An 18,335-nucleotide genomic window follows, 5' to 3' on the forward strand; every position below is an offset into this window, starting at 1 on the left:
TTCAGAGAAATTTACACATTTTTATTTACGTACTACAAGAGCACAATTAGAGTAAAATGGTTCCCAGGAGTGGAACGTTTTATGAAGGTCTATCTAGCAAATGATTAGGACACACTAGACATTACTGGAGTTAAGTCTACTCCAGTATTTGTCTCAGGTAGCCAAAGAGCAGGGATGGAAATTAATCTAGGCCACTAGTAAAAATTGTTCTACTAGACCAGCTGGCTAGTAACCAAAATCCTTAAGTTTCATGCCTGCTAAAGAAGGACCCTTTTCACAATGTTCTGTAATTGTTTTGTTTATCATTAACTACAAGAGTCTGTTGTTTTCCTCTTCATATTTGAACATCATTGTAAACAGGGGACTTCAGATCATTTTACTATGTACAGTAACATTTTATAAATTCACAAAAATAAAATACAGCATTTGAACAATGTGTTTTGTTACCACTGGTCCTGGTTTGACCTCCAGATTTTGAGAAGTGTCTCGGTTGGAGTGCTACCTGTGGTTAGTCCACACTGTAAGATCACAGACAGGGTGTGACAATAACTAATGACATACAGTAAGGTTCAGCAAGTAAAATACACTCAATCACCATATCTTAATACTTTGCTTCGATTTACAAATGTATAAAACAAAAAACATTCCACACTAGGGGCTTACAAATCTCTTGAGAGGGAAATATTCTGAAGTCAGTCACCAGACTACATCTTGGTTCTCTTCTCTATTGAGTTCAAGTACATAATGTCGTCTGCCTGGTCCTTCTTCAGGTCGTCTTCATCCTCATTGACTGTCTTGTCTGGGAACAGCTTGTCTAGCTCGCCTGGGTCTACGTAGGTGTAGAAGTAAGCCATGATGGAGAAGATGATGCAGACTGCCACCAGGAGGCCAGCGAACAGCAGGAACTCCATCCACTGGGAATGTCAGAATCAATGTTAAACACATTTGACACTGGGGACTATGGTTGTTATTTGATAGCCATATTTATTATCCTGGTGTACTCACTACGCAAGCTGGAGAGAGAAAGGGAACAAGCCATTATTATTGTTGTGACTGGTTTCCCTCTAGTGGACTACTGCAGACACTGCTCTGTTTGACTATTTTTTTAACTGTTTTATGAGGTCTATGGGTTCAATGGTGCACTGACAATGCTTCCTAAAAGGAACAGTAAAAACAAAACTGTCTTCTACCACTGGGACTTACCTGATCCAGACCTGCCCCCTCTGCTACGATTAGCACAATGACATTGCCAAAGGCTACAGTCAGCAGCCAGCCGGCCTGCAGCACTGACTTCATGTTGGCTGGAGCCTGTATTGAACATAGACCTAGATATTGTTTATCATTGGCAGGGGAAAGCATATCACATGTTCTTCACTCAAACTTGATCTCCTTGTAGAGGCTGAATTCCTAATAATTAACCCGTAGCTGTCTATACCCCCTAGCCACTTCTAGTAGATCTGAAAGGTTTCTGGTTGGTATAAGCTAAGTGTTCATCATACTGGACACCAATTCTTTCAGATCTACAGAGGTACCTAAGTAAGCATTTGAGGTTTATTAGTCAATACTCAACCAATACTCAATCAATAATCACTGGATACCTACTGACCTGTGAATAGGAGAACTCGATGCCTGTGATGGAGAACATGACTTCTCCTGCTGTCATCAGGGCATACTGGGGGATCTGCCAGGCTATGTGAACATTGTTGGCCTTCACAAATCAAATCAAAAATAATTGAATTGCATGCTTTGTAAACAACAGATGTAGACTAACAGTAAAATTCTTTCTAACAGGCCCTTCCCAACAATGCAGAGAGAAAAAAAGAGAAATAATAACCATCACATCCTCCATCTTCTGGGGGATGATCTCTCCAGGGCCCTGGAAAAAAGTAAAGGAAGTTATGAGTACTGTCTGCCAGAGCAGGCACTGACGACGTGAGCAATGCCAAGGTCGTGGGTTCAATTCCCGCAGGGATCACATACCTTTAGTAAGTAACTTACTAGGTAGCTAGTACTAGAAGTAGCTAGTACTGTGCTAGTCCATGTATTTATACTGCCAATGTGGTTTCAGGCTATAGCAGGCAGCACTTAATAGTACCTACAGTATGGTATTTTGTGATCTCATGTATAGGCAGTGGGCTGACTCACCCCTTTGAGGATGACGGTGTATGAAGCTCCAGAGTCAAGCAGGCCCAGGTTGATGGAGAAATCCTGTGAGCCTGATGTACACCTCACGTTTGTATACCTGTGAGAGATGGCATAGGTGAAGGATTTAGGGAGGAGCAGAGGCAAACGAGATCTGTGGATACTGAGATATGATCTAGTACTGACTATCAGTGGAGGCTGGTGATGGGAGGACGGCTCATAATAATGTCTGGAATGGAGTAAATGGAATGGTATCAAACACATGGAAACCACGTGTTTGAAGTATTTGATACCATTCCACTTATTCTGCTCCAGCCATTACCACGAGCCCGTCCTCTCCAATTAAGGTGCCACCAGCCTCCTGTGGACTGTATCTATTTCTAAATTATTACTACATTAGTCAGATGTTCAATGTTAGAAAATTAGGAATATCAATTATTGAATGCTTTGTCAGTGGACTAGGAAGAGACACTTTACACTATTTTAAGATGAACTGCAATGGAACAGAAATATGGCCACTCACTCGTTTCTTTCCACACTCTTATTAGGAGATATGCCATAGTCAGCGGGTATGTAAAAGTCCACACCAGCCATTGTTACGTTCACAGCCTCACTCCGCGTGTTTATGAACCTGTTAGAGCAACACTTGAATCTTTGCAGCGTATTCACTGAACTAACGGAAGTCAGTCTTTCCGATGGAGTATTATTCTGTCTCCTGTTTCAATTCAAACATAAACACATAATTACCTCAGGTATGCTTCCATTTTCTCACTTTTAAGTACGTTGTCTGTCGCCTATATCATAAAAAAATGAAAACAGAAATAGATTGCATACACAGAAATGATTTCTGATGTGACTGAAAGTACAGTTCTACAGAACTGTAAGATTCTGTAAGAACTTCCGACTCACTAGTTGACACACTATTCCCGAGGTTTTGCTGTGCAGGACGAGACTGTAGGCTTTCTGCTCTGTGAAAGTCTCTCTACACTCATGAAAGTGTCCATTGTGATTGATCCCCACAGTGATGGTCTTGTTGTGTCCCCCCAGTTCAAGATGCTGATATGCTTGAGGATCCTGATAGACATAGAGGCATATGTATTACCATGATTAATGTTCAGCTCTAATCAGACCTGCGTTCAAATATTATTACATTATTTCAAATACTCCAACTGGGCTTGATCGAGCTTTCCTGGCACAATGGAACCAATAAAATTGTCGCAAAACGGCAAACACCAGGCAGGCTAAAGCAAACACAAAGTTTTTGAAAGATTTCAAATAGTATTTGAACCCAGGTCTGGCTGTAATAGCTTTAGAACAATAGACCTGTTGACCTCAGAACACACTCCTATCTGTTACCGTGAGACGTAGCTGTAGATTCCTATGGCGTCAGACTATGGAGCGTCTACGGAGTCTACAGCCATTTCTCATGGCAATCCTATCTGGTAGGTCTGCTTTCTATGAGGTCAAGGTTTATTATTAGTCACAGCATTATTAGCGTAGCAGGGTAAAACTAGGGTAAAACTCCCCAGCCCAGTTTACCTCATAGGATTTGATGGGTTGTGAGAATAGGTTACTCCCAGGGATGCTTAGTTTGACGTCACTGTCAGCCAGGTTGTAGACCTGTAGCAGACACTGTCCATGAGGTGCAGGCTCCACCACCGTTTTCTAGCAGAGGAATAGAGAGGGGACATCAGAGGACAGGTGACTGTCTCTGTTCCAGGTGGTCTTTTTTTTACAGTTGCAACATATTCATGTTGTTCCTGCTACACTAAACACTTCTCCAGGCATTGTGAGATCAGACCATCGATGCAGCGCAACTGCAAAAAAGATGACCTGGAGTGTTACTTATGGAAGTGAAGTGACCCAGAGATCAGAGGAGGCTGGTGGGAGGAGCTATAGTAGGATGGGCTCATTGTAATGACTGGAATGTAGTCTAACGTGGTTTCCATATGTTGGATACGGTTCCATTTATTCCATTCCAGCCATTACAATAAGCCTATAGCTCCTCCCACCAGCCTCCTCTGCCAGAGATGCTGTGTCTTACCATGACGTTGACCTCCACCAAGGTGGCAGCACCGAAGGCCAGCGCTGCAAAGATCATACCAACAGCCATCTTCTTCAGCGGCCTAAGGGGGAGATGGAGACGGTATCAGGCATTCTGTCTCTAAAGGAGAGATGGAGACGGTATCAGGCATTCTGTCTCTAAAGGAGAGATGGAGACGGTATCAGGCATTCTGTCTCTAAAGGGGAGATGGAGACGGTATCAGGCATTCTGTCTCTAAAGGGGAGATGGAGACGGTATCAGTCATTCTGTCTCTAAAGGAGAGATGGAGACGGTATCAGGCATTCTGTCTCTAAAGGAGAGATGGAGACGGTATCAGGCATTCTGTCTCTAAAGGAGAGATGGAGACGGTATCAGGCATTCTGTCTCTAAAGGAGAGATGGAGACGGTATCAGGCATTCTGTCTCTAAAGGAGAGATGGAGACGGTATCAGGCATTCTGTCTCTAAAGGAGAGATGGAGACGGTATCAGGCATTCTGTCTCTAAAGGAGAGATGGAGACGGTATCAGGCATTCTGTCTCTAAAGGGGAGATGGAGACGGTATCAGGCATTCTGTCTCTAAAGGAGAGATGGAGACGGTATCAGGCATTCTGTCTCTAAAGGAGAGATGGAGACGGTATCAGGCATTCTGTCTCTAAAGGAGAGATGGAGACGGTATCAGGCATTCTGTCTCTAAAGGGGAGATGGAGACGGTATCAGGCATTCTGTCTCTGAAGGAGAGATGGAGACGGTATCAGGCATTCTGTCTCTAAACCACACTCCTATGGACTCCAACAAGACAACTTGGCGTCAACGCGCATTGGTCAATATTGTCCCTACTACACAGAACTACACAGTAACAACGGTTTCCATTCGTAGAAATTAATAATGTGGTCAATTGTTTTATCTTTCTGTAGGACTACATAAGATGTTTGCACAACATTGTTCAAGCGTATCTTCCACTTATCTCGATGATATGATAAGATCACAAGGTACGGTAGAAAACAAACATTTTCTTTGACCAAGAGGCGCATGAAAAATGTTGTCCAACCCACATGATGCTTGTTTTTGCCCCATTCTTTACTCATGAATGATGACTGTTTTTTTTATTTAACTAGGCAAGTCAGTTAAGAGCAAATTCTTATTTACAATGACAGCCTACTGGGGAATAGTGGGTTAACTGCCTTGTTCAGGGGCAGAACGACAGATTTTTATCTTGTCAGCTCTGGGATTTGATCCAGCAACCTTTCGGTTACTGGCCCAACACTCTAACCACTAGGCTACCTGCCGCCCCAAACAGCCTTCAACTACTGTTGAAGACTAGTTTCCAGCCGTCAAACTCTTTCTTCCTCCGTCCTTGTTTCCACAATTCCTCTTGAAGCTCATTGGAAGTGAGGATCCAAGAGCCGAGGTCCAAGCTCCCTACGGTATCCTCGTCCAATGAGCTTTGAGACAGAGTGAGGAAATAAGGACAGAGGAAGCAAGGATTTGACAGCTGCATAATAAAGTTTTCAGACACAGCCATGGTCCACTCACGTGAGATTGATCCTGCACAGGCCTATGAGTGGGTAGACAACCACGTCAAAGATAGGCACAAACATGAGGATCAGCAGAGCGTTTAACATCTGAAAGAACAAGGAAGAACAAAACACAGGGAAGCTTCTGATGACTCAAAATAAAATCACAACAAAAAATACCATCAAATCATATTGGTTGCTGAAGCAAACTTAGAAAAGACACTAGCAAATATTCTTGCTCAATTTATTTAGTCAATAACGAGATAGCATTATGGTGATAATGTCCATTATAAAAGGGTATGGCTTCAGGAGAGAACACGCGTGGTCTTACTCAAGGCCATTATAGAGAGAACCTATGGTTACAGTATAAACATCACCAGCAGTCGTAATGCACTATAGAATACTAGGAAGAGAGTAAGAAGCTGCAGGCACCTGCATTTGATCAGGCTTCAGAACGAATGTTGATCCCTGTAACATAGAGACAGATACCAAACAAGATCTCCACAGATTCCAAACAAGATATCTATTTTAGATTACAGTCAACGATAGTAAAATAATGCAAAATACTATGAAATCATAAATGTAGTACACTTGGGTTTTACCACAGTTATAAAGCACATTGTTACACCGTTTCAAAAGCTAGAAAAGGAAAGGAACTTACGAAGGCCATTCACTACGAGACTCCTACCACTGTTGTAATGTCCTGTACATTGAAAGAAAGACAAAGAACTTACAAAGGCCATGTTCATCCGGGTGGCCTGGAGAGTCCAGCGGGATCCCTATAGTACCATATAACAAAGAAGGCTAAATGTTATCATGTTATCACTGGCCCATTCAGTGTATTCTATGGCACTGGATAGCTGGTTCGCCATCACCATTCACTTCAATGGTATAATCAGACCTCATCAATCCAACATGTCCTTGGCTTCTAACATGCCTAATGCAAAATGTTCTTTCCTATAAACAACATAGATTCCCTTCATTAAAACTAAGATGGAGGTTTTTGTTCTTCTTGTTTGTTTTAATCACAGTGTTTTATCAGAGGAATGTGCCCAGGGACTCTGGATTAGAGAAGGTTGGATGGATGGGGTTTTGGGGTTTGCACTTTTCCTTAATCAGTTGTTATTGTGGCGTTGTTTGGTCGTTGACCAGAGGAGAGGAGATGAGAAGAGAGGAGATGAGGGGAGACAACAGTACAATGCCTCAAGATCAAGCAGTGAGGCAAGCAGAACTTGGGGTCTCAGAGGGCAAAGCTGGTTGGAATAATATCATTAAAAAAGTAAAGAGTTGTAATCTGGTTGAAATGATGTCATTTCAAACCGTTTTGTCTTTACTTGGTCCTTATCTACTGTATTGGCCTGAATCGTGGGTTTGGGAACCATGAAAGGTCCTGCTTAGGGGCTTTTTAACATCTAGGGTGATGGTTACTGTTCTATTTAGGAAGGTCCAAGCTGGTTAGGGTTAGGGTAAGCATTGGGTCCTTACCTGCTGGTCAAACAGAGCCCAGAACATGGGCAGAGGGATGTAGAGCACCAGAACCCTCAGGACCATCTTAATCTCATGGATCAGACGTTTCTGTAGAAGAGCACATAGGAGAACATACAGTATGGGTCCATTTCACCAGAAACTTCTTCACACATACCTTTTACCTGTAAGCCAGATCGCCATAAATGTTTCTCATCTTTATAATACGATATTATATTATCGTATTATAATCTGAAACATTGTTAATGGAACAGTTAAAAGCTCCATGAAGTCATTATAGTCTTCACTGGAGTTATTTCATTCTTGATAATCATACCGGATACTTCTCCTCTGCCCAGTCCAGCCAGTGTTTCCTCTTAGAGTCGTACTTAGAACTCATCCACCGGTTCTTGATGGCCAACTGTAGGATGGAGCGAACAGGAGCAGTCATGGTCCAGTAGTAAGCCCAGGGGTAGTATTTTTCAGTTGTTTATCTTTCTATTATCTCAGAACCCAGAACCAGATCTTGTGTGCACAAGCCAGCAATGTTAACAATCTGCCACAAGAGACTCATCTTTCTATGGAAATGTGTGACTGTTGAGAGAGGTGAATGACTTACCCCCAGGCACCGACACACATCCAATAAGACGTTCCCCTCAGGTGGACTCTTCTTATACATCCCACTTCCAGAGATGAACACGACTACAAAGACATAGACACATCTGAGTAGATGTTGAGTAGAATTTACTGATTGTAAATGTACTATCGCAATAAAATAAATCCTCGAAAGAGCATTGCCTATCCGCAAAACAAAATACCATCAATATTGTCTTTCTGCCAGATCCAAGGGGAAACTAGTTCCCTCGTTGAAAACCTTTTGACATGTAAAACTGAATTCTAGGAGTTCCTGTAAAACTGAATTCTAGGAGTTCCTGTAAAACTGAATTCTAGGAGTTCCTGTAAAACTGTGAATTCTAGGAGTTCCTGTAAAACTGTGAATTCTAGGAGTTCCTGTAAAACTGAATTCTAGGAGTTCCTGTAAAACTGAATTCTAGGAGTTCCTATAAAACTGTGAATTCTAGGAGTTCCTGTAAAACTGTGAATTCTAGGAGTTCCTGTAAAACTGTGAACTCTAGGAGTTCCTAGAGTGGGTTTTTGGCATTTCTATCTCTGGTCATCCATGAAGGGTTAAAGGTAAAGAAGAAACGCACTCCCTGTTAGAGTAAACTTCTTGTCTAACACGGAGTGTTGATGATGTGTGTTATCTGGGTGTGTGCCATTTTTTTCAGCCCAGGAGCTAAAACCAACTAGCCAAAAGACCTTCAGACTATATTTTCATATGTCAACAACAGTTTGCATTGTTACTGTCCCCCACCCACCACTGAATCAAGCACTATGTTATTATGGACAAGACCAGCAAGAAGCTAATATGTGTGTACGTGTGTGTGTGCATGCGTGCGTGTGTGTGTGTGTGTGTGTGTGTGTGTGTGTAACACAGTTCTGAGTTGTTTTGACTGGCGAGGCGCCATGTTTACACACCTCTGTGGTTCACTAGGGTCTTTCTGATGACTGCCTCTGTGGTTCACTAGGGTCTTTCTGATGACTGCCTCTGTGGTCCTGCCACTAGGATCTTTCTGATGACTGCCTCTGTGGTCCTGCCACTAGGATCTTTCTGATGACTGCCTCTGTGGTCCTGCCACTAGGATCTTTCTGATGACTGCCTCTGTGGTCCTGCCACTAGGATCTTTCTGATGACTGCCTCTGTGGTCCTGCCACTAGGATCTTTCTGATGACTGCCTCTGTGGTCCTGCCACTAGGATCTTTCTGATGACTGCCTCTGTGGTTCACTAGGATCTTTCTGATGACTGCCTCTGTGGTTCACTAGGGTCTTTCTGATGACTGCCTCTGTGGTCCTGCCACTAGGATCTTTCTGATGACTGCCTCTGTGGTCCTGCCACTAGGATCTTTCTGATGACTGCCTCTGTGGTCCTGCCACTAGGATCTTTCTGATGACTGCCTCTGTGGTTCACTAGGATCTTTCTGATGACTGCCTCTGTGGTCCACTAGGATCTTTCTGATGACTGCCTCTGTGGTTCACTAGGGTCTTTCTGATGACTGCCTCTGTGGTCCTGCCACTAGGATCTTTCTGATGACTGCCTCTGTGGTTCACTAGGGTCTTTCTGATGACTGCCTCTGTGGTCCACTAGCATCTTTCTGATGACTGCCTCTGTGGTTCACTAGGATCTTTCTGATGACTGCCTCTGTGGTTCACTAGGGTCTTTCTGATGACTGCCTCTGTGGTTCACTAGGATCTTTCTGATGACTGCCTCTGTGGTCCACTAGGATCTTTCTGATGACTGCCTCTGTGGTTCACTAGGGTCTTTCTGATGACTGCCTCTGTGGTCCTGCCACTAGGATCTTTCTGATGACTGCCTCTGTGGTTCACTAGGGTCTTTCTGATGACTGCCTCTGTGGTCCACTAGGATCTTTCTGATGACTGCCTCTGTGGTCCACTAGGATCTTTCTGATGACTGCCTCTGTGGTTCACGAGGATCTTTCTGATGACTGCCTCTGTGGTTCACTAGGGTCTTTCTGATGACTGCCTCTGTGGTTCACTAGGGCTTTTCTGATGACTGCCTCTGTGGTCCTGCCACTAGGATCTTTCTGATGACTGCCTCTGTGGTCCACTAGGATCTTTCTGATGACTGCCTCTGTGGTCCACTAGGATCTTTCTGATGACTGCCTCTGTGGTCCTGCCACTAGGATCTTTCTGATGACTGCCTCTGTGGTCCACTAGGATCTTTCTGATGACTGCCTCTGTGGTCCACCAGGATCTTTCTGATGACTGCCTCTGTGGTCCACTAGGATCTTTCTGATGACTGCCTCTGTGGTCCACTAGGATCTTGTTTTCCAACTCGAGGGGCCATATCCCCGCTGGTGTGACCCATAATGGTAGCTTGGCTATATGAATAGTACAGTAGCTCGTGTATAGAAGCCTGCTGCACAACCAGGTCTGTGCTGAATGCATTCAATACATACTGTACCCCCAGCCAGCAAGGTTGTAATCTGGTCATTTAATAACGTAATTTCAACCAGGTTTACCCACTGAGTATTTTCTATTCCAAGTATGCAACAGAAAGCCAGACTAGTTTCATTAGGTAAGGTGTGAAGAAGAAAGCACACTCACCTAGAGCAATGACCATCAAAATGGCTGGTACTCCGAAAGCAAGAGCGTAGCAGTCACCGCCAAAACACTGCACATTTCCTGTAAGTGCAAGAACACACAGCAGCAGTCATGAGCAAAGGCAGAGGCCTAAGCCCTCAATGCATTTCACCTTTGAGATAAGGGTTAAGGTTAATGTGGACACGAACCTCGCAGTATTGGAGTGATGAGTGTCGATAAGACACTCCCAGCATTGATGGACATATAGAAGATGGAGAAGAATTTCCTCCTTTCGTTCGTCTGAGGTGACAAGGGAGAAAACCCAAAGATGGTGAACACTGTTTAATATCATAAATTCATTTGATACTTTTTCAGGTCAAATTAGTTTTTTTCTTCAATTTATAGCAGAATTTTTATCCCATTCTTCCGTAGCTAAGCCTACATACTTCAGTAATAACAGGTATTAGATTGAGAACCTCCTCATATGTTGCAGTAAGAGTATTATTAGTGTGTATTTTAGACTAGACTGATAGAATCTCTTACATGTTCTTCATCAAACTGATCACCTCCGAACGCTGATACACAGGGTTTGATGCCTCCTGTACCAAAGGCTATAAGGATGAGCCCCACCATAGACAATGCTCTGAGAGAGAGAGAGAGAGAGAGAACATTGTTGAGTTTAAGGTTGGTCAACATTCCTATCTCAGATGTACATTGAGGTTGGAAGTTTACATACACCTTAGCCAAATACATTTAAACTCAGTTTTTCACAATCATTAAAAGTCATTAAAAGCTGTATGTGTTTTCTAGAGTAATACATGACTCATACTAACGAGTCAGTTAAACAATGAATTGATGCTGCTGTCCATAATGCTTTACTACTGAGCAAGAGTCAGTAAGTCTCCGTCCTACTCAGTTTTTCACAATTCCTGACATTTAATCAAAGTAAAAATTCCCTGTCTTAGGTCAGTTAGGATCACCACTTTATTTTAAGAATGGGAAATGTCAGAATAATAGTAGAGAGAATTATTTCTTTCAGCTTTTATTTCTTTCATCACATTCCCAGTGGGTCAAAAGTTTACATACACTCAATTAGTATTTGGTAGCATTGCCTTTAAATTACTTAACTTGGGTCAAATGTTTCGGGTAGCCTTCCATAAGCTTCCCACAATAAGTTGAGTGAATTTTGGCCCATTCCTCCTGACAGAGCTGGTGTAACTGAGTCAGGTTTGTAGGCCTCCTTGCTCGCACATGCTTTTTCTGTTCTGCCCACAAATTTTCTATAGGCTTGAGGTCAGGGCTTTGTGATGGCCACTCCAATACCTTGACTTTGTTGTCTTTAAGCCATTTTGCCAAAACTTTGGAAGTATGCTTGGGATCATTGTCCATTTGGAAGACCCATTTGCGACCAAGCTTTAACTTCCTGACTGATGTCTTGAGATGTTGCTTCAATATATCCACATAATTTTACTTCCTCATGATGCCATCTATTTTGTGAAGTGCACCAGTCCGTCCTGCAGCAAAGCACCCCCACAACATGATGCTGCCACCCCCGTGCTTCATGGTTGGGATGGTGTTCTTCGGCTTGCAAGCTTCCCCCTTTTTCCTCCAAACATAACAATGGTCATTATGGCCAAACAGTTCTATTTTTGTTTCATCAGACCAGAGGACATTTCTCCAAAAAGTACAATCTTTGTTCCCATGTGCAGTTGCAAACCATAGTCTGGCTTTTTTTATGGTGGTTTTAGAGCAGTGGCTTCTTCCTTGCTGAGCAGCCTTTCAGATTATGTTGATATAGGACTTGTTTTACTGTGGCTATAGATACTTTTGTACCTGTTTCCTCCAGCATTTTCACAAAGTCCTTTGCTGTTGTTCTGGGATTGATTTGCAAGTGGTACCTTCAGGCATTTGGAAATTGCTCCCAAGGATGAACCAGACTTGTGGTCTACAATTCTTTTCTGAGGTCTTGGCTGATTTCTTTTGATTTTCCCATGATGTCAAGCAAAGAGGCACTGAGTTTGAAGGTAGGCCTTGAAATAGATCCAAAGGTACACCTCCAATTGACTCAAATGATGTCAATTAGCCTATCAGAAGCTTCTAAAGCCATGACATTTTCTGGAATTTTCCAGGCTGTTTAAAGGCATAGTCAATGTAGTGTTTGTAAACTTCTGACCCACTGGAATTGTGATACAGTGAATTATAAGTGAAATAATCTGTCTGTAAACAATTGTTGGAAAAATGACTTGTCATGCACAAAGTAGATGTCCTAACCGACTTGCCAAAACTACAGTTTGTTAACAAGAAATTTGTGGAGTGGTTGAAAAATGAGTTTTAATGACTCCAACCTAAGTGTTTGTAAACTTCCGACTTCAACTGTATCAATCAATTTGTCAGACTACTCACATGTGTATGGTCGAGTCCCCCACACTCGGTATGGCCCCAACCGACTTGACGACGTGACCGAGCACATAGACAACAGAGAGGTAAACAATGGTCCTGTGGATGACATGACACACAGTAGTAACTTTCACTGTTACTTCAGCTTCTCCTCAACTAAGACAAGATTCAACATTGGAATAACAACAGTGGAGGCTGGTACAGGGAGAAATCTGAGGACAGGCTCATTGTTATGGCTGGAATGGAATACAGCCCATCCTCCAATCTAAAATGACACCAGCCTCATATATTTCCCACTGAGGGATTGGAGGCATTGACTTCTCCATCTAACTCACTTGAACTTGCCCAGCCAGGAGTCAGCAATGAGGGCCCCCAGAACAGGGGTGAAGTAGCAGAGGCTGGAGAAGGCATGGTACACTGCTGTGGACAGGTTCTGGTCCCAATGCAGGTAGTTGATGAAGTACAGCGTCAGCACCGCTTCACGCAAGCACAGCCGGGAAGTAAGGAGAAATAGAAAAGCACAGCCGGGAAGTAAGGAGAAATAGAAAAGCACAGCCGGGAAGTAAGGAGAAATAGAAAAGCACAGCCGGGAAGTAAGGAGAAATAGAAAAGGAAGCACCAGGGATCAGAGTTTGAAAAATACAGTATATCATTGCTCCCTCTTGGTCAGGTCTTTACTGTAAAAGAGAATATGTTATCAATAAATGCGATAAAAAGAGTTTGGCAATAACAGATTTTCCTTTTCAAGAAGTGTGTTTCAGGAAGTAGAGGAAGTAGAGGAAGTAGCGGTCAGACAGAGAGTCTAGATCATGTGATGTTTCCATCTTAAATCAGCGATAAAGCCCCTTGTCACAGGGGGAATGGAACCTTGTGTGCAATAGGGAAGGGTACATTTAATGAAAGCTTCACCAAAAAAATATTAAATTGATAGGCTAAAAAGGTTTTATCTATCTATGGGTGACAGGGTTGACGTGTTATGCTCGACCCACTCAGTTGTCCACCACAAAACAGGCAAAAAGAGTAGAACCAGCTCTACACTACACAGCAAATTCACCAGCGTTAAAGAAAAACAAAATGAACACTGAGAATGTTGAGTCTGTGGACCCATATAAACACCAAAACAGTGTTAAGTCTTGCTACTACTCTGCTCTGTCCCCTATACACATTAAATTGTTAGGGCACTACTACCACATATCAGTTCATTTGGTAGAGCATTCTCACTAACGGTGTAACAAATATAGCCACTTACAAGGCACTCCTCGAAATATGTTAATAAGCCAGCGACTCATTACCCGCACACAACATTTCTCCACAATGCACCATAATTCCCAGCTTCCTCTGCTGGGATCTCTTGATTGGGCCAATACTGACTGTGAGTGTATCATTTAGAACCTATGTGGTGTTGTGATATTGATTACCATTGCCTTGCACGGTGAAGAAGGGCTCATACCCAAATGTTCATGCGGCAATAAAAATATATAAATTAAAGTTATTTACCGGAGTTCTGTCCTATTTCTCTTCTGTGGAATTACAGTACCATTCAAAAATAAAGCACAATGAACCATCATTTACAGTAAGCTGCACTAAAACCTTTCAGGTTTTTTTACTATTGATAATACCTAAAATGACCGTATAAATGACAGTTTTCCATTACAGTGTAGTTAGGAGAACCATTCTTAATTATAGGTTACCTACCTTTCATGCCATAGTAGGAGAAGCGTTCACAGAACTCATTCACCACAATGAAGGAGATGCAGACAGGGTAGTTGGTTCCACAGAGTTTCTGAGGAGAAGAAAGAAAGAAATATGAAAAGAGAGAGCGAAAGACAAACACAAATAGAGAGAGAGAAAGAGAGAAAGAGTGAAAGACAAAGAGAGAGCGAAAGACAAAGACAGAGAGAGAGAGATAGAGAAAGTGAGATCGAAAGACAGACAGACAGAGAGAGAGAGAGAGAGAAAGAGTGTGAGAGAGAGTCATTAAAAGCTGTATGTGTTTTCTAGAGTAATACATGACTCATACTAACGTGTCAGTTAAACAATGAATTGATGCTATTGTCCATAATGCTTTACTACTGAGCAAGAGTCAGTAAGTCTCCGTCCCAAATGGCACCCTATTCACTACATAGGGTAGAACTTTTGACCTGGGCCCATAGAGCTCTGGTCTAAAATAGTACAATAAATAAGGAATAGGGTGCCATTTAGGATACATTATAAAGAGTCATTCATTAATCACACCAGCACATTACAGATTAGACTAAAGAGCAACTGACAGGTACTTTTGACATTAATAATGGTCCAAAGAAAAGAGACGTTAATAATAAGTCTGAAGAAGAAATGAAAGTTGAAATGATCAACTAAGGAAAATCCAGAAATCTTGCCAAGAATTTTCCAGTCAATATCCATTGTTTTACCTGTTCAATGCGGTCCAAATACATGACCATGAATATATTGTACAATAGAACATGAAGAAATATAAAATATTACCGGTGATTTGCTTGTCTTTCCACTTTCATGAATTTCCAATTTCAGCTCTGTGAGGTAATCACAAAATAACAATTTTAGAGGTATTGTATGCACAAGATGCATGGACATGAATAGCCCTATAAATAGTACTCCAAATTAATGATATTCAAAATGAACATATAAAAGCATTTAACGTTACAAGTCTACACCTATTGTATTCTGTGCATGTGACCATTAAAATTTGATTAAATTTTTTTATTTACTTAAGCTATGAATACAATATCCAAATATTAGGTATATTATTAATATCATGAATTTGGCATACTATTTATAGGGCTGGCTAGGACATGACATGACATACTGCATCTACATTATCTAAAGCTGGTCTATAGAATGAGTAAGACTTTCACTTGAGCACTATTCAATCAAACCCGTATTGCAGTATTCACATAAAAGTAAATTTGGCGCATCATTTTGGAAATGGTCATTATTACTCTATTACATGACTGACTATTAATAATAAAATAATAATTAATGATGGACTACTCATTGTTATTAGGCCGTGGTCTAAGAGAAAACAGTGGTTGATGCTAATAACCTGTATTTTATAAGATAGCCCAATTAGAAAATAGGCAAATACAAACTCTCAGTAAAATGTGCGTGTTGCATCAGTTCCCTTGCAATAGTGATGGTGTCTGAGAAGCCTAAAGACAGGTGTGATGGAAAACATCTTCCCCAACTTTCTACAGTAAAAATCTAACACTAGCGAGGTTTCGATTCCAATTGGCTAATCTGGAGGGAAAGAAATGTACACCTGTTTCGGCAAGGTGCTGGCTAGCGGAGTAGAACACTTGAAATAGAAAAAGTCACAGATTTTCATCCAAATATTCTAGAATCTGCATAAAGAAAATGTGCATTTTCCCACCAGTGGTGTTTCCACCAAACAGACTTGTTGTGGATAAAAAGAAGTGGGTGATGACATAGTGCACACAAAATGTACTTTTTCGTTTAAGTTTTCATGTACCAAATAAAAATACCCTCTATTATTATTGAAAAAGGAACATCGCCGTGCACTTTCACCACCCTGTGAAATTCATCATCATTTATTTATTATCTGTAGATAACGTTTCCCGAGTCGTAGTGGGAGGACCACACACCCATATCATCGCGTGACTTCAAATGTACTTCTATATGATGGTTATTATGTCAATATTTTAACAAAAAGTTTCCACCGGCATTTCTCGCATAATACATTTTACCAACACAAAAGATCCCACCATGTAGAACGAACAAATCATCCGTCGGCATTTATAAAATTGTCCAGAAACTTCATGTTTTCATCCCAGCTGTCATGATGGTATCACTTTACTTGCATAAAAACTGTGGATGGAAACGTGGTTACTGAAGGCAAAATGTCAACCACTACACATACATCAGCATTTCTATAAATCGAGCACATATGTTAGCAATTTGCCTAGATCCATCCTGTGAAAACATTGAATGCATACATCATTATCACGACAGTCTGAAAGTTGCAGACAGCGCTATCAAACGTGTCATTTTTGTAAATTGTCACAACTATTTATAACATTTGTGCATAAAACGCTTTCCTTCAATAATCCACGGCCCATGCATCCAATAAAAAACATCTTCCGAATACTTTATTTTTCCAAAAGTCTATGCACGCATTACCCTTTCGTTTCCCCATTTCTCGTGTATTTTCTGAAGTGTTTTTGTCGCATCGGTCGGTGGACCTCTTGACGTGCGTCCAAGTCCGTCCCTCTCTTGTCTGTCTGTGACTGTGAGCGCAGCAATGGAAACGCAGCTCTCTTATAACATATGTTCTACTCGTTAGTTAATATTCCACTCCAGATCAATGAATTTTTGACTTAATCTTCAAGGACTTTTCAGTGCAGATCTGATCCTGTCACGAAGTCAATTGAATAGCGGATCTTACTTTACAGAGAGCAGTTGAGTATGGGAACCCGCCTGTGAACCAGACTCTTTGGATTCACAATAGAGTTCTTGTTTGGGTTTTTTAACCCGCAAACCTGGGCGTGGAGTGCCTGTTGAAATTAGCCTGAAGTGATCATATCCTGTGAGTCCCACGAGTCACATTGGTGGTAACAGTACGTGTTTTCCATGCTTTCTGGTACTTATAATTGGGACAAGTTATGCATTTCTGGGGTTGTTCAAAAAGTGCATTGTTTTCACTGATTGTACTGTTGTTGAAGTGACTCAAAAACAACTATTCCTACAAAAAAGTTATCATTCATTTCTTCTTCTATTTCCCGATTTCCAACATCTAGGAGACAATGAGCCCTCTAAAAATCCCAATGCATTGTAAAACTCAGAAGTCTATACAGTAATATTAGCATAAAACTATTTCCCAACTAAACCCCTGCCATGCCAATGGGTTGTATTTGTCATTGTCAATAGTCTCCTATTGTAAATAATTGAATGTTTAGCATGTGCCATTCACATTATCCTTTGATGTGTTATGGAGTTCCACCCTGGTGCCAGAGCTATCTCCTATGCATGGGCACCACAGGCAGTAGAGACACTGACTACATCATTCATCTGGGTTGTTGTGGAATGTGTGTGCTGAATGAAATAGTTCATGAGAGAGAGAGAGGGAGAGAGATAAAAAGAGAGAGGAGAGAGGAAGAGAGAGAGAGCACAAGAAAAGGGGAACAAGTGAAGAACAAACACCATTGTAAATACAACCTATATTTATGTTTATTTATTTTCCCTTTTGTACTTTAACTATTTGCACATCGTTACAACACTGTATATAGACATAATATGACATTTGAAATGTCTCTATTCTTTTGGAACTTGTATGAGTGTAATATTTACTGTTCACTTTTTATTGTTTATTTCACTTTTGTCTATCCATTTCACTTGCTTTGGCAATGTGACATATGTTTCCCATGCCAATAAAGTCGAGAGAGAGAGAGAGTGAGAGTGACCCTGGGCCGTTGAAAACAACAACCCATACAAGGACCTGTATTCAGTAATCTAATTCACTATGGCACTATGCCACTTAAAAACGTAATTCAATTCTGACCATATGACCCATCTAGCACAGTCGCATATATAGGCTAAGTTAAAACTGTAATGTGAAGAAAGAAAAAAAGTTATCTAA

The 18,335-nt window shown here is 41.5% G+C and overlaps 1 protein-coding gene and 1 long non-coding RNA gene across 3 annotated transcripts; one reads left to right on the forward strand and one right to left on the reverse strand.

The window, feature by feature from the left end:
- Nucleotides 1-17,233, reverse strand: slc15a2 (solute carrier family 15 member 2). Of its 2 annotated transcripts, XM_029702395.1 has the most exons (24): nucleotides 16,880-17,233; nucleotides 15,209-15,255; nucleotides 14,420-14,507; nucleotides 13,060-13,201; nucleotides 12,731-12,823; nucleotides 10,871-10,970; nucleotides 10,537-10,627; nucleotides 10,352-10,429; nucleotides 7,784-7,866; nucleotides 7,502-7,585; nucleotides 7,186-7,275; nucleotides 6,435-6,479; nucleotides 6,133-6,168; nucleotides 5,720-5,808; nucleotides 4,187-4,268; nucleotides 3,682-3,807; nucleotides 3,052-3,216; nucleotides 2,890-2,936; nucleotides 2,666-2,773; nucleotides 2,146-2,242; nucleotides 1,835-1,876; nucleotides 1,607-1,708; nucleotides 1,204-1,308; nucleotides 1-914 (listed from the first exon to the last, which is right to left on the reverse strand). In XM_029702395.1, exons 1-24 carry the CDS (start codon nucleotides 16,893-16,895, stop codon nucleotides 705-707), a joined length of 2,166 nt encoding a protein of 721 aa, XP_029558255.1. In that variant the 5' UTR covers nucleotides 16,896-17,233; the 3' UTR covers nucleotides 1-704. The 2 variants fall into 2 exon arrangements, with proteins under 2 accessions (XP_029558255.1, XP_029558256.1); XM_029702396.1 differs by lacking the exons at nucleotides 13,060-13,201; nucleotides 15,209-15,255; nucleotides 16,880-17,233.
- LOC115155614 (uncharacterized) lies at nucleotides 1,708-2,290 on the forward strand. Its single transcript, XR_003868105.1, has 2 exons — nucleotides 1,708-1,985; nucleotides 2,129-2,290. It is a non-coding gene; the product is annotated as an uncharacterized LOC115155614 (long non-coding RNA).
- Nucleotides 17,234-18,335: the final 1,102 nt, after the last annotated feature.

This window comes from Salmo trutta, chromosome 20, assembly GCF_901001165.1.
Source record: "Salmo trutta chromosome 20, fSalTru1.1, whole genome shotgun sequence".
NCBI classification, from domain to species: domain Eukaryota; kingdom Metazoa; phylum Chordata; class Actinopteri; order Salmoniformes; family Salmonidae; genus Salmo; species Salmo trutta.

Bases quoted from the DNA above. Each gene is read 5' to 3' on its own strand.
- slc15a2 (XM_029702395.1), bottom strand. The intron at 3,808-4,186 runs GTAAGACACAGC...TTCCTCTGCTAG, and splicing joins TGGTGGAGGTCAACGTCATG to AAAACGGTGGTGGAGCCTGC. The intron at 3,217-3,681 runs GTAAACTGGGCT...TATGTCTATCAG, and splicing joins AACCCATCAAATCCTATGAG to GATCCTCAAGCATATCAGCA.